Source organism: Salvelinus alpinus, chromosome 4, assembly GCF_045679555.1.
Source record: "Salvelinus alpinus chromosome 4, SLU_Salpinus.1, whole genome shotgun sequence".
NCBI classification, from domain to species: Eukaryota; Metazoa; Chordata; class Actinopteri; order Salmoniformes; family Salmonidae; genus Salvelinus; species Salvelinus alpinus.
In genome coordinates this window covers 72,454,837-72,477,104 of record NC_092089.1, presented here as the reverse complement: position 1 = coordinate 72,477,104, position 22,268 = coordinate 72,454,837, and the positions used below count along the sequence as shown (strand labels likewise).

Here is a 22,268-nt window from a genome sequence, read left to right as displayed (position 1 = left end):
ATCATTAGGCCTAAAACAACATCGAGAACATAATTGAACAGTGAACACTCACCGCTGTCTCTTCCTCGGTTAGTCCGCTTTCAGCTGCGATTAACATGAGTGTCGACTCATCCGGATGCTTGCTGACTCTGGTGAAATTCTCCTCCAGAATTTTGATCTGATCCTCCGCTAACTGCATACTTTCTATCCCATTTGAAGCCATGTTCCCTCCAAAAAGAGCTCTCAGCCACAGAAGTCGTTTTTGTAACGTAGCCTAGGCACTAAATTAGAACACTCCGTGTTTGAAGTTCCAATGCAAATGACGTCCGTTTGCCAGTAAACACCAGTGGAAACTAGGAAATGCTGGAGATAAGTACAAACAGAAATCGTTTAACAATTACAGCCCCGGCGAAACTAACGACCTAAAAGCATGTCACACTGACTGAGAATGTGGACCGTGTAAGCGTTACTACTGTCAACAGTGGTTATCCCAGAGCAAGTTTCACAGAACACTCCCCTTTTATGTGAAATTTAATTGAAGTTTGAATCAACAAAATATGAGCACATTTTAAAGTGACATACACATTAATATATGAATAAAGTAGGTCTACTAGAAAAGTTTAAATATTTCCATAACATACCTATAGTGCTTCAGCTTCTTCCACTCAACTGCTGACAATTCTGGTCTCTTCGCAGCATGCAACATATGCCTGGTGACGTCAGGAATGCACGAGGACAACAAAGTCCAGCTATACCTGCAACCTGCCAGATCAGGCTATTCTATTTCAAATAGTATTGTTCCATGAAATTCGCTACATGCTTTGAAATAATGTGTAAAATAATCCCACAGTTTTGGAGTTTTCCCCCTCAATTTATTTCTACAACTGTAATAAACATGTCATTACTTGACATTTACTTACTTGGAACATGTAATGGAATCTATCATTCATTGCCATTCAGGGAGGTATTAGCCTAGAGTCTGCCATAAACCAAGAGGAAATTGTAACAAACCATTAAAGGTGCATTATGCAGAAATGTCTCTGCCATTTCCTGGTTGCTAAAATTCTAATAGTTCGCCTAATTTCAGTTTATGTGACAAAACAAGCAAGTATAGTGTAGAGAACCATTGCACCATCTAAACCGCTGTAAAATATCGTCACCATAACCAAACATATTGTAACATATTGTACAAAACCAAGAGTAAAAGAGCAAAACCTAAACTTAAGAAGGGAAACATCTAGATAGTGCATATAGAACAGATATACCACTACTTAGACTTGCGTTCAATGATAATGACAAATCTATAACTCACATTTCTATGTGAATTTGGTTGGGTCACCCAAAAGGTTGACACTGGAGGATTTATTTATTTATTCTTCCCCAAGTTTCCCTTAGTAGTGGTGACTTGGCTATACTTGCTATTACAATGGAAATGACCTTATGGTGTTGATTTTCTCTGGGATAAACAGCAAATACTTGCACACAAACGTTCACCAGTTTCAACAGAAGGTTCCTTTTCATGCTATTCTTAGACTCAGATTTGGCCCACAATTATAAGTTACTCTCACTGAACAGCTGGATAAGATGGCCAAAACCCCAGCCTTGCTTCTGTTTAGGTACTAAATATATGCATTATGTTGCCGGTGTCTTTAGTGTCTGCAATACTCTGCACCTGTTAAACCTTATTCTATAGTGTAAGTAAAATGCATAAAAAAGTTATTACTGATAAACCTATGAGCAGCATTTTTGATTGGTTAACAGACATCTTTTATTACTGGGATAAATGTTATATTGACATCAACCTGTCAATTTATGATCATTATACCACAAGTAATACAAAATAGAGATGAATGTGATTTGTATTACATAAAAGCCTGTTTGACAGGTTGTACAAACCACAATCCCTGATAAGATTTGTAGTAACCTTATCGGTCAATCCAAAGTTCAGCTAATAGCAACTGATAACAGATGCATCTCTTTCCAGGTGTCTAAAACATTGTGCACTGATTATGAATAGACTTTTTGTTTATTAACAATATGAACAATTCAAATAGAAATAACCACTATGTGTTTTGAAAGGCAACCATATTAAATGCAGCATTGTTGAATTCAGGAACACCAATGTACCCAGCCGAACAAGCAGTATGTCCACTTCAGCCTTGCCTCATATAGGCGGCAGGCCTACTGTAGATATGCAAAGATGTGGAGTGCTTTTGAGTTCAAAATGAATGTGAGGCCTGCCTAAATATATCTTTGGTCAGGACCCCACCCAGCCAGTAGAATGAGTTGTGTGCATGTGACTACTCAGCATATTCTCTCCTGACCTATGGGACAATGCCCTCTGTTTTCTCAAGTCCAATTACATTCAACTATTAAATGATATTGTATCATAAAGACAATTATTCACTGAGACCAAATTCATAAAATCAAAGGAATAACTTTGTATTGATCCTCCAGTTGTGCTTAGTACACATACAGAGAGAGGTTGAGTGACTCATCATCACTCATTACCGTCTTTTACATGTGTAATTATTCGTTCGTCGGCAGAACTTACCGTATGATTTTTCCTGCAATCTAGAGCCATAATCATTATGCTTTAATTCCTTGTAAAATAAAAGATATGTCTATTTTTCTGCATATCTAAGTATACCTCTGATCTATCTATCCTCCTGACTGGTAGTTATTTTTTAAATTAAACAAATACGCATCTCTGCTAAAATCTGGGTAAAACATTTAAAGTTTTATGAGGTTGGCTTTAGCTAGCCCAGATAGGTTTAGAACCTATCTGGGCTAGCTAAATCCAACTTCATAAAATTGCTAAGTTGCTAGTAGTATTACAGAGAGAAAAAACAAAGAAACAAAAACAGATTCCCAGTACAAATCTGATGGGGCACGTGCCCCTGTGCCCCCCAATAGACATGACAGCTATAGGAATTTAGGACCTACACTGAGTGGACAAAACATTATGAACACCTGCTCTTTTCATGAGATATACTGACCAGGTGAATCCAGGTAAAAGCTATGATCCCTTATTGATGTCACCTGTTAAATCCACTTCAATAAGTTTAGATGATTGGGGAGGAGACAGGTTAAAGAAGGATTTTTAAGCCTATGGACAATTGAGACATGGATTGTGTATGTGTGCCATTCAAAGGGTGAATGGGCAAGACAAAATATTTAAGTGCCTTTGAACAGGGTATGGTAATAGCTGCCAGGCGCACCAGTTTGTGTCTAGAACTGCAATGTTGCTGGGTTTTTCACGCTCAACAGTTTCCCGTGTGTATCAAGAATGGTCCAACACCCAAAGGACATCCAGCCAACTTGATACAACTGTGGGAAGCATTGATGTCAACATGGGTCAGCATCCCTGTGGAACACTTTGGACACCTTGTAGAGTCCAAGCCCTGACGAATTGAGGATGTTCTGAGGACAAAAGGCAGAGGTAACCTCAATATTAGGAAGGTGTTCTTAATGTTTTGTACACTCACTGTATGCGGCTCTGTTCACGTCAGGGGAACTGAGCTAGGAGCGAACTTCGGTAAAACTCCACATAATTCATGAGAAATGTCTCTGTTCACATCAGGGGAACTAAGCACTGAAAGTGTATGTCATATTTTAAATGTATGTAGTTCTGTATTGTCATGTTTTGTGTCGACCCCAGGAAGATTAGTTGCTGCTTTGGCAGCAGCTAATGAAATACAAAAATAATTTTACTGGGACCAGAGTCATATATTTATGGCTCGGAGTGAGACTATTGCTACATGTAGGTCAGAAGTAAGGTGTTGTGTTGACACATCATCATTATATATTGGGTGGCAAATTCCTAAGATAATCACCCATCACTGGGACCATGGAATTATGACAGACAGGAGAACGCTTTAGTATATACACTACATGACCAAAAGAATTTGGACACTTGCTCGTCGAACATCTCATTCCAAAATCATAGGCATTAATATGGAGTTGGTCCCCCCTTCGCTGCTATAACAGCTTCCACTCTTCTGGGAAGGTTTTCCACTAGATGTTGGAACATTGCTGCAGGGACTTGCTTCCATTCAGGCACAAGAGCATTAGTGAGGTCGGGCACTGATGTTGGGCATTTAGGCCTGGCTCGCAGTCGGTGTTCCAATTCATCCCAAAGGTGTTTGATGAGGTTGAGGTCAGGGCTCTGTGCAGGCCAGTCAAGTTCTTCCACACCAATATTGACAAACCATTCCTGTGTGGACCTCGCTTTGTGCATGGGAGCATTGTCATGCTTAAACAGGAAAGGGCCTTCTCCAAACTGTTGCCACAAAGTTGGAAGCACAGAATCGTCTAGAATGTCATTATATGCTGTAGCGTTAAGATTTCCCTTCACTGGAACTAATGGACCTAGCCCAAACCATGTAAAACGACTCCAGACCATTATTCCTCCTCCACCAAACATTACGGTTGTCACTATACATTGGGGCAAGTAGTGTCCTGCTGGCACCCGCCAAACCCAGATTTGTTCGTCGGACTGCCAGATGCCAGAGAATTTCCACTGTGATCCAACTGCATTTCCACTCCTCCATAGTCCAATGGCGTTGAGCTTTACACCACTCGAGCCAACGCTTGGCATTGCCCATGGTGATCTTAGGCTTGTGTGCGGCTGCTTGGCCATGGAAACCCATGTCATGAAGCTCCCGACAAACAGTTCTTGTGCTGATGTTGCTTCCAGAGGCAATTTGGAACTCGGGTGTGAGTGTTGCAGCCGAGGAGGTTCTGTTCTGTGAGCTTGTGTGGCCTACCACTTTGCGGCTGAGACGTTGTTGCTCCTAGACGTTTCCACTTCACAATAACAGCAGTTACAGTTGACCAGGGCAGCTCTAGCAGGGCAGTAATTTTAAGAACTGACTTGTTGGAAAGGTGGCACTGAGCTCTTCAGTAAGGCCATTCTACTGCCAATGTTTGTCTACGGAGATTGTATGCCTGTGTGTTCGATTTTATACACCTGTCAGGAAAGGGTGTGGCTGAAATAGCCGAATCCACAAATTTGAAGGGGTGTCCACATACTTTGTATATATAGAGGATATGGTTATTTACTAGTGAATGAATGAGAGGGTGATGTCACAAGACACAACTAAGTCACCATGTTTGGAACACGCTACACGGTTTGACTCTGACATGATGTACGCATTATGCTGTGGTTAGAAAAGCAATGCTTGTGTCATAACATTCCATGACAATTACTACCAGCTGTAAGAGTTCCTGTTGATGAGTGCATGATTCAATGATTTATTCTCATAACAGTTTTATGACAGTTATAGTAGGCCTGTCACAAGTCACTCCAGTGATGTATTGCATTATTCTACTGTTATGATAGCCCAATGGTATTGACAGGTCTCTTGAATCACCCAAGTATCCCCCCCCCCCGTGTTTTTAATAGAATAAAATGAAACCTAAAACAAACACCCAAATCCATTTCCAGAAAAGGAAATGTGGTTGTACAGTATGCAAAATAAATCTATAGATGGACTGATATGTAGTAGGCCATACCACTACTAAATCTCTAAGGCCTCTGGGAGGTTGAAAAAACAGATTCCTGCTCGTCTCCCCTTGGCTTTAACTCCCTGATTTCCACAGGATCCAAACGTCTTGTTTCCATTAGAGAGCATCTATAACGGCCTCGGAGTTGCCGTGAAAGGAGCTCCTGCCCAAGTCAGTTATTTAAGGAGGCCGGGCCATATCACATGGGCCTTACATGACAGTCTTGTAGTCTGGTCCTCCCCTCCAACTCCCCTCCTTCCTACAGAAACATCTGGAAATTAAGAATCAAATTTGCCTGTACCTGGAGGAGGAAATGAAGCTGCTGGGTTATGGATTAGTGTTGTGTTGGGGACAGAGAGAGAAGCATCTGAGCGTGCCCGTTTGGCTGGCTCTCGGCAGTGTCACACTCAGCTCCCTCATAGAGGAAGCACTAAAGAAGGCTCTAATAAACCGGCAAGCGGGGAAGCCAAGACTTCGTGCAAATGGCAGGAAGCAACTTCCTGTGAGCTCAGTAAGCTGGCCAATGAAGAGGATGTGGAAAAGGGTAGAGTAGCTTTTTTAATATATATACAGCACGAAGGCAGGATGTCTTACGTAATTGGGCAGATTTATTCATTGTGACATCAAGCTGGGGCCACTATAGGCTACGGGAAGGGACCGAGTTGAGTCTTTTACTATTACTAACTCTGCTGGCCAAGTACAACAATAGTTACAGTCACACAGATGGAACCACTATCATTCCTTTGCTGTATTTCCAGAACAAAGAAACAATGTAGTGTTTTAGCCCAATGAAATGGCTTTGAAATTCAAATAATCTTGGTAGGCTATCTATTCCAAAAATGAAACACAATTTGATTTACCCAAGCTGCCCTTCGTGAGGGAAATATTGTATTGACTGAGTAAGCAACAGACTTCATAAACTGTGGGGCCCCATGTCTCTATGTGAGTCTCTCACAAGTCGTTCTGCATATGATTCAAGTTCATAAGTCAGGCCTGTTCAAGAAGGAATGCTCATCAAAATAAACTCGCAGCCGACTCTCTCTTTCTCTCTCTGACAGTTGGAGAGTTTGAGGGAGGGGGGGCTAGTTGTTAGCTAGTTGTTAGTTAGATCGTTTGTGTGTTCTGTCAAGCTATTGGAAAGCTGAACAAACACTGCTGTTAGTTCTGCCCATAAAACCATAGAGATGCAGCTGATATGACTTGCAAAATGTGCGTCTGATGACCTCTATAAGAGAACACCATTTCCTTTGTTCACGGTAATGCAAACATTGAGTGTTGCAAAGATACATTTCTGAATTAAAAGAGTGTTGTAAAGAAGTTTGTTTGCAGTGGTGGAAAAATAACTCAATTGCCATACTTGAGTAAAAGTAAAGATACCATCATAGAAAATGACTCAAGTAAAAGTGAAAGTCACCCAGTAAAATACTACTTGAGTAAAAGTAAAAAAGTATTTGGTTTTAAATATACTTAAGTATCACAAATAAATGGAATTTCTAAAATATACTTAAGTATCAAAAGTAAAAATCTACACTACCGTTCAAAAGTTTAGGGTCACTTAGAAATGTCCTTGTTTTTTAAAGAAAGGCACATTTTCTTCCCATTAAAATAACATCAAATTGATCAGAAATACAGTGTAGACATTGGTAATGTTGTGAATGACTATTGTAGCTGGAAGCAGCAGATTTTATATGGAATATCTACATAGGCGTACAGAGGCCCATTATCAGCAACCATCACTCCTGTGTTCCAATGGCACTTTGTGTTAGCTAATCCAAGTTTATCATTCTAAAAGGCTAATTGATCATTAGAAAACCCTTTTGCAATTATGTTAGCACAGCTGAAAACTGTTGTTCTGATTAAAGAAGAAATAAAACTGGCCTTTAGACTAGTTGAGTATCTGGAGCATCATCATTTGTGGGTTCGATTGCAGGCTCAAAAGTGCAGGCTCAAAATTGCAGGCTCAGACAAAGAACTTTCTTCTGAATCATGTCAGTCTATTCTTGTTCTGAGAAATGAAGGCTATTCCAGGCGAGAAATTGCCAAAAAACTGAAGATCTCGTACAACGCTGTGTACTATTCCCTTCACAGAACAGCACAAACTGTCTCTAACCAGAATGCTTTTCTTTCAAAAACAAGAAAATGTCTAAGTGACCCCAAACTTTTGAACAGTAGTGTAAATCATTTAAAATTCCTTAAGCAAACCAGACTGTTTGACAGATAGCCAGGGGCACACTTCAACACTCAGACATCATTTACAAACAAAGCATTTGTGTTCAGTGAATCTGCCAGATCAGAGGCAGTAGGGATGACCTCTTGTGAAGTGTGTGAATTGGACCATTTTCCTGTCAAAATGTAACAAGTACTTTTGGTGTCATGCGAAAATGTATGGAGTAAAAATTACACTATTTTCTTTAGGAATGTAGTGAAGTAAAAGTAAAAAAGTTGGCAAATATATAAATAGTAAAGTACATATACCCCCAAAAAACGACTTAACTAATACTTTAAATAACTTTTACTTAAGTACTTTACACCACTGTTTGTTTGTGTATAGCTAGCAGCAGATGTGGAAGCAGAATGTTTCCTACCATGAAACAAACTATTACTATATCGTTAAAGGTCTTTTTTTCATAATATGCTACCATGTTAAAATAAATATGGCTCGTTAGATACTTTTAGCTGCAGAAGAGGAAAGGTTTATTTTACCATAGGGATAAAAAGGAGACTTCTGGATATTGTCTACTGTTCAACCGCACTGTTTTTCACTGGATTACAAAGAAAAAAATCTTTATTTTGACTACCGCTACTATCTGCAGTATATCCTGTCAAACAAAACTCCATTGTACGCTTACAAGACAAGCACAGAAAATACCTTTTGTTGAAGCCAAGACTACACCCAAAACTACAAGCAGCATATCACTAGAAGATAGTCCTACCACATGAGACAAGAGGCCTGTGTGTGTAATAAGTTCAGTTGAAGAGTGGAGGGGAGAAAGTCTTTAAACTTCTGTCTCAAATAAGATGTACGTTTGCAGCAGTAGACACAACAGGTATAGAAAGTTATAAACCCTTCTTTTTCTGGTTTTCAAGATGGGAAAATTAAGTCATGTTGCAAGGCTGAATGGGAAACTGACATCATGCCCCATGAAGATATCACACACACACACACCGTGGTGGGGGAAAGGGGGGGGGGGGGGGGTGCTGGTAAGTGAAAGGGGGTGTTGAAGTGTGCGTGGGGACTGGCCAGTAAAATGGGTGTTTAAATATAATTTTGTTTTTTGGTGAGGGGCTCATGAGTTGTGCTGCAACACCTCACTGCGTACAGTCAGGGTAGAGTTTAAAAGTAAAGGAAATACCCTTCGACTTGAATTGCTTTTTCAAGGCCTGCATGTGTGTGTGTGTGTGTAACACTGCAGGGAAGAAACATATGTGTACTGAGTCAATGATCTAATTACGTTTGGCCATCTTTCCGTTGTGTGAAAAGTAACAAGTAGGTTCTATGTGAAATGATTTGTGGCATTGGTGGTTTGTCTCAAAAGTTAAAAGTTGAAGGAAAACATGTATATTTCCAGTTGGATGGTGATAAAGAAACAGTATACCATGCACTGTTATGGCTTGCTAGTCCAGACTGTATCTAACCCAAAAGTAGAAAGAAAGAGTAAATGAAAATCTCTGAGTAGTCTAAAACATATTCCCTACTTGACATAGTCCTTCTTGGCGGACATTAAAAGCATGATTGGATGGAATATTTGAGGTTCAAAGTAATTTCCCTTATAAATAACAAGTTCACCATGTGGGAACCACAGATGTTTGCAAATGGAGCAGGGAGTCAGGACAGTTAATTTATTATCCATATATCTACAGAGTATTTTTAAATGAGTGCATCTGAGGTATGCCCCCTTTTCAAGTTAGTCAACCTAATCTTAGAAAATGTGTTTACTAGAGGCGATATGGTGAGTAAAACGGCAGAATGTCTTCCAAAACATTGGTCTAATTTCAGAGAACAGAAAGTGATGGATGTTACAGTTTCCTTTTCAGGGATGAAGCTAAATGACTCTGAGTTTTATGCTATTGACATTGAGACATGTTAACAAGTTCCCAGCTATACTAAGTGCTTTTTTAAGTATACAATGCAGATAGATACCAATGATTATAATCATTAGCGAAGTGGTTCATTGAGTATGTAAAAGGTCTTGTATTCCTATCCTTTTCCTTTAGGAAACAGTCAATCCATTTCCTTTATAAAACATAACTTCGATATGCCTTTCAGTTCTCCGTGATAGGCATCTTAAAGAAATCAGTAGAAAACGTAGATGTGTTTAGCCAAGATGAAAAGAAATGCAAAGTTCCTGCCAATCACTTGACCATAGTCATGTCCCGTCAACCAAAGCAAAACCGTTTTGGTCACATGATACAACTATTAATATTCTCCACACACACCATGAATTAAACATATTCTAGCAGATGAACATCCTTTAGTCCAACGTTTCCCCAAACTCGGTCCCGGGGACCCCAATTGGTGCACGTTTTGGTTTTTGCCCTAAAACTACAGCGGATTCAATTGATCAAAGCTTGATGTTTAGTTGATTATTTGAATCAGCTGTGTAGTGCTAGGGGAAAAAACTAAACGTCCACCCCTTTGGGTCCCGAGGACCAAGTTTGAGAAATCCTGTTGTGCAATACCAGAACAGACATCTGCAAAATATGTAAATGGCCTACTGTTATAAGAGGGAAAAATAATCATCAAGCCAAATACTGTTTCATTTTATTTAATAAGCTCGTCATAAATTATCGCACATAAAATATTATTTTCAATAGTTACAAAGTGGACAACAACTTCTGGTAGCGGCTCGAAAAACAAGAGGGGGTAAATTTCCAGGGGTTTCAGTTTAATCTAGACAACACAGGGTTTGAACAGCAGGGGGAGGGGCCAGGGTCTTCAAACACTTGACTAGCATCCTGTTAAGCAGAGGGGAGCCAATCACCCGACTAGCAGCAGCAAACACAATGGTGAAAGATGCGGCTCCAAACCACACAGTGAAAACAAGGAGAGGGGATGCTGTACTCGTATGTCAATGTGTTTGAAAATAAGAGAAAATGGAACAAGGATGGGGAGCATGTATGATAAACTATGATACCACAACATGCGGGGGCGTGTCGGAGAAGAGTCAACTTAATCAGATGAAGTAGCAGCCTCTCCTTGCTTTCTCTTGGGGAGAGATGCTACGTGGAGCTACGAAAGTGGCTGAGAGACAATAGGGGGAAGGGTTCAAGCCATCGAGCTGGTTGAAGCAGCAGCCTGTTCAGAGCGCACAACTTGCTCCGTGAGTCCAAAACACCAATTCCTTCACTTCAACTCCGGAAGTCATCTTCACTTTGGTCCTTCCACCAGCCTCCCACAGTCATAGGCCGCGGTTGACCAGAGAGCTAGGGGTTCGGTGGGGTTGGGGTGGTAGCGTTGTCCATCGGTGGTCCTACTACCTCACTACAGTCAGTCTGAGGGAGCTTTCGGTTTGTCATGTGCCACGTTCAAGGGGCCTTCTGCTCAATGTGTTCTACTTGGACATCTGTTGCTGGATGTGGAGCAGGAACTCGTAGTAGGAGAGGGCCGACTCCGACCGGTCCTCTACCAAGTGCTGGAAAAAACTGGTCTTCGCTGTAGCATCGTCCCTATAGGGAGAAGTAATGAAATGGATCAGCATGTGAAATAGGAATGAGGGCATAGTCTGAATAAATGTACAGTCTATTGAAATTCCTAAAAGAGTCTTTGAATTTGTAAGACTTCCTTTCGGGAATAAAACAATTCTCAAAACTTTGCGTTCATAAGACTTCCTTTTGGTGTGAAGAATTGTCCTATGGTCCTTAGACATTGGTAGGAAACAGATCCCCACAGCAGCCTGTCATAGTGCAACAACGCACCGGCATGACGTTAGAATGAACTAAAACAACGCTCACTATAGGGGGCCTCCGTCCTAGCCGTCCATCAATGACCCTCGCAGTGGCTGCATGTTCACATTGAACACACAGTACCTTTTTACCACATGAAAAAACTGATGGTTTGCTACATGACATGGACCAAGGCACTTCATTTGCAACGCACACACCAATTAATCAGACCAGGGGCACTTGACTTACTTCACGACGTGAAGAGTTGAGCTGAAGGTTCTCGAGTCCTGTAGCCAGGCGAGGAGTGCACGCAGTCGTTCAGACAGAGGGGTTTCCAACTCAGGAATTTGGGTCTGGTATTCATAAAAGAGAAGCGGAGAAAAAATTGTTTTTACTACTGCTGCACCCTCAAGAAAGACTGTGTGCGTACAGACTCCAGAGACCTAGTGGTTGGTTTCAATGCCAGATCTTCACGTCTCGTGTGTGTGTGTGGGGGGTTTAGTGAAATAGGTACGTGTGGTTTGGAATGTGAAGTTCGTACGTGGTTGGTTGTTGCAACACCCCCGTTGTGTGGTATGACACATTATTTGATGTAGCCACGGCCATTCGTCAAAAAGTAGAACCAAACAAACAAATGATTGAATAGTTAATGACTCCCTAGCTGAACTAACTGAGTACAGTACTCACTCGCTGTGAAGCACCAGCTGGAGATAAAACACTGAGTTATACACAGCGGTAGATATGTCACATTGTGTCTAATGAATCTCTGTGCCTCACTAACCATGTTAGGGGGTATAGAAGCGTGGTTTGGGCATCCCAACACGTCCCGAATGAACACATCATTACAGCATTTCCCAATCCACAAGTAAAAGACCTGGAGAAGAGAACAAAGGCAGCCAATGTAGTGCACATTAAAACAGTAACAAGGATCTTTCCCCCAGTCCCTTCTCTGACGTAATCACTGATCTATACGTGATTGGATATGTGAAAGTGGAGTTACTACCAGTACTGCCTTCACCTATCCAACCTCATCAGATCTGTTATTATCATGGAAGAACGGACGGAGGAGTGCATGGCTAAAGTCTTCAAACAGAGACAGGTACGCTTTACAGGGACTTAGGTCATATGATTGAGAGCACAGCAGGACTTACGCTGCCACAGTCCATGAGGAACGCTCCTTCTCTGGTCAGCTTCTCAGCCGTGAGGTGCAGCAGATGAGGCTGGGGCACTATGCAGTCGTTCAGGTGGAGAGCCCCCTGTGGACAGAAAGGGTAATGCAGTATCAGTAATTAGTATACTCTTCACCATCCCAGGTAAACAAAACCAATGTTTCCAGCTGTGAACCAGTCTAAGGCTGCAAATACATAACAAATCAGTATCAGTCCACCATTATAGAATCACTGTATCTAGGAACTGAACCAAGAACTGTTTTCACTCATTTGCTATATGCAGGATGGGAAATGAACACCTGCCACCCGCGGGTCGATTTTGGCATTGGCAGGTAAGAATGACTATTTCACCAGCCACGTTGGCCAGAGAACATTTGAGAAAAGTCTTTTTTCAATCCAAAGCCCAAATGTAGAAGTTGGTCGAATTGACCTGAAAGGATACTGAAGTGTGACTTTATGCTTGTGCTTCTTGGCTAGTTACATAGTTTTGTTCAGATGCTAGATTGTTTTTCAATATTAGTTTGAGTTTGCTGCAACTGTCTGCTGCTAGCGGAGCAGAGATTCTCCTCTGACAGACATGGAGTGTCCCCTTACCATGTTAACGGCCCGCCCTTAGAGGTAACTGAAAAAAAGTGCATCTAATGACTCAAATATTTGCAGGTACATAGTGCTTGTTTGAGCATGAAGCTCTCACCAAAAACTTTAATTAATGAACTTAAGTGTTTTAATGATAAGAAATTACTATCAAAAAGGGGACCATCGCCCTCTCCCAGAAGTTTGGTTGCTCGTAAAAACTGTAAATTTAGATAAGCAAAAGTGTGATTGGTCCGCACCTGAAAAGATGTAAGGCTTACTTCAAATGTTTTCTTCATTATTTTCACTGCAGCAGGTATAGTGTACACAGATGTTTCGGCTTGGCAGCCTTCAGTGTGTAGGTCAACTTGTGCTCAGTGTGCTCCTAAATTTCAACTTATGTGCTCCTTGTAAAAAATGTCAGCGTAGAGGCCTATACTCGAATAATAAATTAGCCGTATCAAAGCATTTTGTGGCAGGTAGGCACTTTGTTGATTCTTGATGTTCAGTTGTAGAACTGTTCATACAATTGTATCTAAATTATTACACCACATTACAACATCCCTACCACATTACTTCTAACTAGTAATACATTTCTTGTTTTAGAAAAACATTACAAAGCATGCACATCCATTATTTGTGATTTTTGGTGTAATAATGGCGAAAAATACACTTCCGGTCAAAAGTTTTAGAACACCTACTCATTCAAGGGTTTTTCTTTAGTTTTACTATATTGTAGAATTATAGTGAAGACATCAAAACTATGACATAACACATATGGAATCATGTAGTAACCAAAAGAGTGTTTAACAAATCTGTTAAACAAAACAGATTCAAATAGCAACCCTTTGCCTTGACAGCTTTGCACCCTCTTGGCATTCTCTCAACCAGCTTCACCTGGAAGGCTTTTCCAACAGTCTTGAAGGAGTTCCTACATATGCTGAGCACTTGTTGGCGGCTTTTCCTTCACTCTGCGGTCCGACTCATCCCAAACCATCTCAATTTGGTTGAGGTCGGAGGATTGTGGAGGCCAGGTCATCTGATGCAGCACTCCATCACTCTCCTTCTTGGTAAAATAGCCCTTACACAGCCTGGAGGTGTGTTAGGTCATTGTCCTGTTGAAAAACAAATGATAGTCCCACTAAGCCAAAATCAGATGGGATGGAGTCTCGCTGCAGAATGCTGTGGTAGCCATGCTGGTTAAGTGTGCCTTGAATTCTAAATAAATCACAGACAGTGTCACCAGCAAAGCACCCCCACACCATCACACCACCTCCTCCATGCTTTACGGTGGGAACCACACATGCGGAGATCATCCGTTCACCCACACCGCGTCTCACAAAGACACAGCGGTTGGGATACATTTCCACAGGTCTAATGTCCATTGCTTGTGATTCTTGGCCCAAGCAAGTCTCTTCTTCTTATTGGTGTCCTTTAGTAGTGGTTTCGTTGCAGCAATTCGACCATGAAGGCCTGATTCATGCAGTCTTGAGATGTGTCTGTTACTTCAACTCTGAAGCATTTATTTGGGCTGCAATTTCTGAGGCTGGTAGCTAATGATCTTATCCTCTGCAGCAGAGGTAACTCTGGGTTTTCCTTTCCTGTGGCGGTCCTCATGACAGCCAGTTGCATCATAGCACTTGATGGTTTTTGCGACTGCACATGAAGAAACTTTCAAAGTTCTTGAAATGTTCCGTAATTGATAGACCTTCATGTCTTAAAGTAATGATGGACTGTTGTTTCTTTTTGCTTATTTGAGCTGTTCTTGCTATAATATGGACTTGGTATTTTACCAAATAGGGCTATCTTCTGTATACCCCCCTACCTTGTCACAACACAACTGATTGGCTGAAACGCATTAGGAAGTTAAGAAGTTAAATTCCACAAATGAACTTTTAACAAGGCACACCTGTTAATTTAAATGCATTCCAGGTGACTACCTCATGAAGCTGGTTGAGAGAATGCCAAGAGTGTGCAGCTGTCATCAAGGCAAAGGGTGGCTACTTTGAAGAATCTCAAACATAAAATATATTTTCATTTGTTTAACACTTTTTTGGTTACTACATGATTCCATGTGTTATTTCATGGTTTTGATGTCTTCACTATTATTCTACAATGTAGAAAATAGTAAAAACAAAGAAAAACCCTTGAATGAGTAAGTGTTCTAAAACTTTTAACCGGTAGTGTATTTTAGCAGGTAAAAAGGTTTTACCCCATCTACCTGCCAAAGTTGCTGGTGGACCAAAAAGTTATTTCCCACCTGTGTAGATCATAACACTAGAGGTCAGTGGAGAGCTGATTTTGGATCAGTTGTTAAAAGCAGAGTGTAGGTGTGATCTCTCACCTGGTCTGACATGGTGTCCAGGCGGTAGAGGTCGGGGTGGACCGCGCGCATGATCTGCTGCAGCGGCTGGCTCTTGAACTCACACATGGCGAAGACACGCTCGTCTAGCTTGGTGCTGGTCCCCAAGCGCAGTGCTTTCTGTTCGGTGGAGAGGAAGAGGAAATAGGAGAAGAGGGAACACAGACTCATGAGAAGGGGTGGCATTGACAGCTTGAACAGCTTCCTTCTAACTTAACTAGTGACTGAGATAAACAGTACATACAAAAGTTCCTCTGGCCAAAAGGGCTAGGTATGTGTAAAGGCCGGCTCAACCCAGAATCGTCCCAAAGCACAATTTCAACTGTCCAAAACTGAAGCATCCCAAACGAAAATAGGCCCACTTGTAAAAAATAAATAAAAAATGTATACAAAATAAAGTAATATTCCAACATGGCTCTACTCTAGGACCTAGGTCATTCACAGTGATTTGAAAGGCTAACATGTGGACTACTGAAATAGATACTCAGCCACAAATTCGCATTCAAATATTTGCCTCTAAAAAAAGCAAACATTTGAATAATAATAATAATAATAATAAATAATAATAAAGTCAACTGGACTTTTTTCCCAGAAGAAATGTGACAGCCTAAAATTGATTAAATAGCCCCCCCCCTCATCAATTTAAACACAATAATGAGAAAGCAAAAAACAGGTTTAGAATTTTTTGCAAATGTATTACAAATAAAAAAACGAAAATATTACATCATAATAAGTATTCAGACCCTTTACTCAATACTTTGTTGAAGCCCCTTTGGCAGCGATTACAGCCTCAAATCTTCTTGGGTGTGATGCAACAAGCTTGGCACACCTGTATTTGGGGCGTTTTACCTATTCTTCTCTGCAGATCCTCTCAAGCTGTCAGGTTGGATGGGGAGCGTCGCTGCACAGCTATTTTCATGTCTCTCCAGAGGATGTTCGATCGGGTTCAAGTCCGGGCTCTGGACGGGCCACTCAAGGACATTCAGAGACTTGTCCCGAAGCCACTCCTGCGTTGTCTTGGCTGTGTGCTTAGGATCATTGTCCTGTTGGAAGGTGAACCTTCGCCCCAGTGAGGTCCTGAACGCTCTGGAGCAGGTATTCATCAAAGATCTCTGTACTCTGCTCCGTTCATCTTTCCCTCGATCCTGACTATTCCTCCAGTCCCTGCCGTTGAAAAACATCCCCACAGCATGATGCTGCCACCACCATGCTTCACCGTAGGGATGGTGCCAGGTTTCCTCCAGAAGTGATGCTTGGCATTCAGGCCTAAGAGTTCAATCCTGGTTTCATCAGACCAGAGAATCTTGTTTCTCATGATCTGAGAGTCTTTAGGTGCCTTTTGGCAAACTCCAAGAGGGCTGTCATGTGCCTTCTACTGAGGAGTGGCTTCAGTCTGCCCACTCTACCATAAAGGCCAGATTGGGGGAGTGCAGCAAAGATGGTTGTCTTTTTGGAAGGTTTTCCCATCTCCAGAGGAATCGGATTGTTGGTCACCTCCCTGACTAAGACCCTTCTCCCCCGATCGCTCAGTTTGGCCAGCTCTAGGATAAGTCTTGGTTGTTCCAAACTTCTTTCATTTAAGAATGATGGAGGCCTCTGTGTTCTTGGGGACCTTCAATGCCGCAGAAATGTTTTGGTACCCTTCCCCAGATCTGTGCCTCGACACCATTCTGTCTCGGAGCTCTACGGACAATTCCTTCGACCTCATGACTTAGTTTTTGCTCTGACATGCACTGTCAACTGTGGGACCTTATATAGACAGGTGTGTGCCTTTCCAAATCATGTCCAATCAATTGAATTTAGCACAGCCTGACTCTAATCAAGTTGTAGAAACATCAAGGATAATCAAAGGAAACAGGATGCATCTGAGCTCAATTTTGAGTCTCATAGCAAAGGGTCTGAATACTTATGTACATAAGGTATCTGTTTTAAATGTTTAATAAATTTGCCAAAATTTCTCCAAACCTGTTTTTTGCTTTGTCAATATGGGATATTGTGTGTAGTCTGATAAGGGGATAAAAAATAAATAATCCATTTTAGAATAAGTCTGACGTAACACAATGTGGAAAAAGGGAAGGGGTCTGAATACTTTCCGAATGCACTGTAAATATAGGCTAAAACGCCGGTCATGTTTGACAAATACAATGTAGGATAATTAACATTAATGGCTCAAGGCTTAACTGTCGACACGGTTCGTTCAGATCAAATGGTCAAAAGAGAAAGGCCAGTGCCTGATGCACACTGCACATCACCCACCTTCCAATCTGAGCAGAGGCAGTCTGCAATTAAAAAAAAAAATTTAACCATAAACTTAATTGTTTAAAATGTAATAACTTTTTTTTTTCTTCCCTAACTTATTTATTGAATAAATTATTTTAGGGTGTGACCAAATAATGGTCACACCCTAAATAACTGTCAGTTGGTGGCACCAAAGTCAGTGGCACCAGGGGAGCCCTGTTATGTGAAGAAACAAGTTTACCAACATGTTAAGCTAAACGTTCAGATCTGTTGCATCAGCCTCATTGGCTAAATATTTTTGGGGGGTTTGTATGAATTTTGGCTCTATCGTCCAGACAATTTTTTATCGTCCCCGGGATGACCTTAGATGTATGTGTGTGTGTGTGTGTGTGTGTGTGAGTGTGTGTTGGGCCATATGTACACAAACCCGAGATGTGTTTATGTGTACAGTCCTGTCTGCAGACTGTGTTTGTGTGTGTAGTGCACAGACTGACCTGTTTGAGTAGTGCCAGCACGTAGAGGGGGAAGAGACACAGGGCTGCAGGGGCGATGAGACCAGACTGCTGGATATTAGATACTGTGTTCTTGTATGCACTCAGAGAGTCCACCACTGCATTCACCAGGGCATCCCTGGCATCCGACAGGCTTGACGATATCGATCGGTCAATGGCTGTTCATAGAATATGAAAAATCAGGTCCCATGAACAAATACAGCGTGTGTGTGTGTGAGAGATATACACACACTCACCCATGTTGGCTAGGAGGCAGGTGATGGCCTGAACGTCAGCCCCGGCATATACATCACTAAGCTGGCTCACCACTGGCAGACACAGAGTATGGACCCTGATGCGCCTCTTCCCTAAGAGTACGTAGAGAGGGTCACAGAAAGAATTAGAGAAGGGCGTAGACTCATTAGTCTTTGTTAGATGATACTAAAATAACGGTCTAGAAACAAATAATTAATTTGGGTAAAAGTAAAAAAAAAGTGGAATGACTTCTCTACGAGCATTTAAAATATTTGACAAAAATTATTTCCACAATGAATTAAAATGTGAGAAGGTTGAAGAGATTAAACTGTGTGTGCGCGAATGTGTGTACCTTTGCTGGAGGTGTACAGCAGCGCAGACTGGAAGCAGGCCAGTGCGGTGTCGGCCAGGCTCTCCTCTATAGACATCTGCACGGCGAAGCCCGAGTCTGGGTTGATGTTGGCCAGGGACAGCAGGTCCGTCGAGCGCACAAAGAAGTTCCCGTGGAACGTGTGGATGGACAAGCCTGTCAACCAAGGAGAGCGACATACTTAGTAATGATAACCACTAAATAGATATGGAAATGGTCAATACATGTATACTGTTCATTTTGGCGAGTGACAACAGTAACTTTCAGAAAGAAAATAAAACCGCTAAAAGACAATACACACAAAAAATTATAATCTAGAAGTAGTTTACTGTTGCAAAATCGTAACAACTACATACTTGTCTACATCTTTGAGACCTACCTTTGGTGCAGCGTATCCTCATAACCGCCTCGAAGCCGATCTTCCTGGTGAGGTAGCGCTCCAGATCCTTCTGGAACTTGTCCAGCTGGGCCGGGTTGTGAACGTGGTGCAACGAGGGGTAGTAGAAGATACTGCCCGCTGAGAACTTAGACATACAGGCTGGACCGAGGAGAGGGACAGAGGATTCTGTGGTCAGCCTGATGTTTAATGTTTACCCTAAGGACGGCTATATTCTATTTTATCATGAGATTTTGTCTGGGTTTTTTCAGCTAAAGAATGGGCGGTCATGTCTTACCTAGTGAGGCCAGGTCAGAGTACTGGGAGCTGAGGAGGAACAGGTCCACTCCTATCTGTTGGCCAGAACAGTCCAGGGCCAGCTTCTTGTAGAAGTCTGTGGCTGGGCCCAGGTGTTGGACCCCCTGTCACAACATAACATGCACAATAGACTTCTTAGAGAACTGGAACCTTACATCACAGAACCATACTCAGGCATTTGGCTGTAACAGCAGAAGGCGCACCCCCCTATCCACATCGACGGGACAGCAGTGGAAAAGGTAGAAAGCTTTAAGTTCCTCAGCATACACATCACGGACAAACTGAAATGGTCCACCCACACAGACAGCGTGGTGAACAAGGCGCAACAGCGCCTCAACCTCAGGAGGCTGAAGAAATTTGGCTTGTCACCTAAAACCCTCAATTTTACAGATGCACAATTGAGAGCATCCTGTCGGGCTGTATCACCGCCTGGTACGGCAACTGCACCTCCCTCAACCGCAAGTCTCTCGAGAGGCATCACCGCGGGAAACCTACCTGCCCTCCAGAGCCCAAGCAAGTCTCTTCCTCTTATTGGTGTCCTTTAGTAGTGGCTTCATTGCAGCATTTCGACCATGAAGGCCTGATTGACGCAGTCTCCTCTGAAGAGTTGATGTTGAGATGTGTCTTGAACTCAGTGAAGCATTTATTTGGGCTGCAATCTGAGGCTGGTAACTCTAATGATCTTATCCTCTACAGGAGAGGTAACTCTGGGTCTTCCTTTCCTGTGGCGATCCTCATGACAGCCAGTTTCTTTATAGCGCAAGATTTTCGGGATTGACTGACCTTCATGTCTTAAAGTAATGATGGACTGTTGTTTCTCTTTGCTTATTTGAGCGTCCTTGACATAATTTGGACCTGGTCTTTTACCAAATAGGGCTAAGAGAAACGACAGTCCATCATTACTTTAAGACATGAAGGTCAGTCAATCCGGAAAGTGTCAAAAAAGTTTTCAAGTGCATTCGCAAAAACCATCAAGCGCTATGAGGAAACTGGCTCACATGAGGACCACCACAGGAAAGAAAAACCCACCGCCAGTCATTTGTTTAGAATTCAAGGCACACTTAACTAGCATGGCTATCACAGCATTCTGCAGCGATACACCATCCAATCTGGTTTGCGCTTAGTGGAACTGTAATTTGTTTTCAACAGGACAATGACCCAACACACCTACAGGCTGTGTAAGGGATATTTGACCAAGAAGGAGAGTGATGGAGTGCTGCATCAGATGACCCGGCCTCCACAATCACCCGACCTCAACCCAATTGAGATGGTTTGGGATGAGTTGGACCGCAGAGTGATGGAAAAGCAGCAAACAAGTGCTCAGCATATGTGGGAACTCCTTCAAGGCTGTTGGAAAAGCCTTCCAGGTGAAGCTGGTTGAGAGAATGCCAAGCGTGAGCAAACCTGTCATCAAGGCAAAGGGTGGCTACTTTGAAGAATCTCAAATATATTTTGATTTGTTGAACACTTTTTTGGTTACTACATGATTCCATATGTGTTATTTCATAGTTGATGTCTTCACTATTATTCGACAAATGTAGAAAATAGTAAAAATAAAGAAAAACCCTTGCATGAGTAGGTGTCCAAACTTTTGACTGGTACTGTGTTTGTGTGTGTCATGCCTGTGTGTGTGTGTGAGACTCAGCACTCATACCTTGGTGCTGGACCTCTGGTTGGGGTCCTCCCGGGACTGCAACAGGCCGGCGCCCAGTGTGGGTAGCTGGGTCTGGAACACGGAGACGCGCCCCCCCGTGGGGGACATGAGTTTGTAGGCAGCCTGCAGCGCCGGGCCCAGGGCACTGTGGGTCTCCCTGGTCTGGCTAAACATGCTGTGTAGGGAGGTCAACAGTACCCTCACCAGCTGGGAGAGGGGGGGAGAGAAAGAAGAGAGGGAGAGAAAGAGAGCAGTCAAAATCAAGCAACCATACATGGTCAAAAACACACCAAGATTCTGACCCTCACACGCCAGTCAAGAAAACCAGCCTGTGATGACACTGGTAAACACAAATAGTTGCACACATTCTCAGTCAAATAAAAACCTTTACCGCTCTGCTTTCCTTCAGGTTCACCAGGAGACTGTCGTGGGTTGGAATGAAGAGATCTACAAAAACAGAACCAAGACGGAATCATTTAATGTATCACAGCTCCAATTCAATTTCCTTAGATATTTAACTTGGAGAACACCAAAAAAATGGTTTTATTTCAACCATCAGTAAATAAGTGACAGGTAAGTTTGAGGGAGTGGGGATGCAGTCAGTCTGCAGTCGTCAACACTACACTGTTGCCTTGCCAAGAGTTGTTTAGCAAGATAACAACATGTTAGCTAGAGCACAAACCGACTGACATTTCTAGGGAGTGGACCTGAAGATGGATGAGGGAAGCTGAATTGAAGAACACACACCGTCGATGTCGGAGACCACCAACATCTGGGGCTGTGAGAGGCTCTCTTGGAGGTTGTAGAAGTGGATGGTGCTGTTGAAGGTGATGAAGCCAACTCGGGTGCGTGTGTCCCCGGGCATCCTGAAACACAGACAGAACCCCCAGAGAGTCACCCTAGCCTCCAGCGTATAACAGTACTGGACAATGGAAATGGCAGGGAAATGGCAGAATCTCTCTCGGCTTTGACAATGTCAGTGTGTGTATGTGTACTGGAATTCTGGTGAACTCATTTCCACGTCAAAAAGTGGGATTGTGGATTTGGCATTATGGAGTTGACGTGACAGATCTTCCAGACATCGAAACCAGC

General features: G+C 42.3%; 1 protein-coding gene and 1 long non-coding RNA gene across 3 annotated transcripts in view; both read right to left on the bottom strand.

Annotated features, from left to right (window-relative positions):
- Positions 1-175: 175 nt before the first annotated feature.
- LOC139574392 (uncharacterized) lies at positions 176-755 on the bottom strand. The gene is made up of 2 exons (XR_011674760.1): positions 621-755; positions 176-342 (listed from the first exon to the last, which is right to left on the bottom strand). It is a non-coding gene; the product is annotated as an uncharacterized lncRNA (long non-coding RNA).
- A 9,482-nt stretch (positions 756-10,237) lies between these two features.
- LOC139574391 (protein transport protein Sec24B-like) overlaps positions 10,238-22,268 on the bottom strand; it is a 30,095-nt gene continuing 18,064 nt past the window's right edge. For both annotated transcript variants that reach the window (XM_071398920.1, XM_071398921.1), the window contains 13 exons: positions 21,924-22,042; positions 21,568-21,623; positions 21,177-21,383; positions 19,503-19,626; positions 19,208-19,366; positions 18,811-18,984; positions 18,461-18,571; positions 18,207-18,382; positions 15,457-15,594; positions 12,522-12,626; positions 12,152-12,244; positions 11,620-11,723; positions 10,238-11,154 (listed from right to left, as the gene is read on the bottom strand). In XM_071398920.1, coding sequence (XP_071255021.1) covers positions 11,040-11,154; positions 11,620-11,723; positions 12,152-12,244; positions 12,522-12,626; positions 15,457-15,594; positions 18,207-18,382; positions 18,461-18,571; positions 18,811-18,984; positions 19,208-19,366; positions 19,503-19,626; positions 21,177-21,383; positions 21,568-21,623; positions 21,924-22,042 — 1,681 coding nt within the window. In that variant the 3' untranslated portion in view covers positions 10,238-11,039. The remainder of the gene's footprint in view (positions 11,155-11,619; positions 11,724-12,151; positions 12,245-12,521; positions 12,627-15,456; positions 15,595-18,206; positions 18,383-18,460; positions 18,572-18,810; positions 18,985-19,207; positions 19,367-19,502; positions 19,627-21,176; positions 21,384-21,567; positions 21,624-21,923; positions 22,043-22,268) is intronic.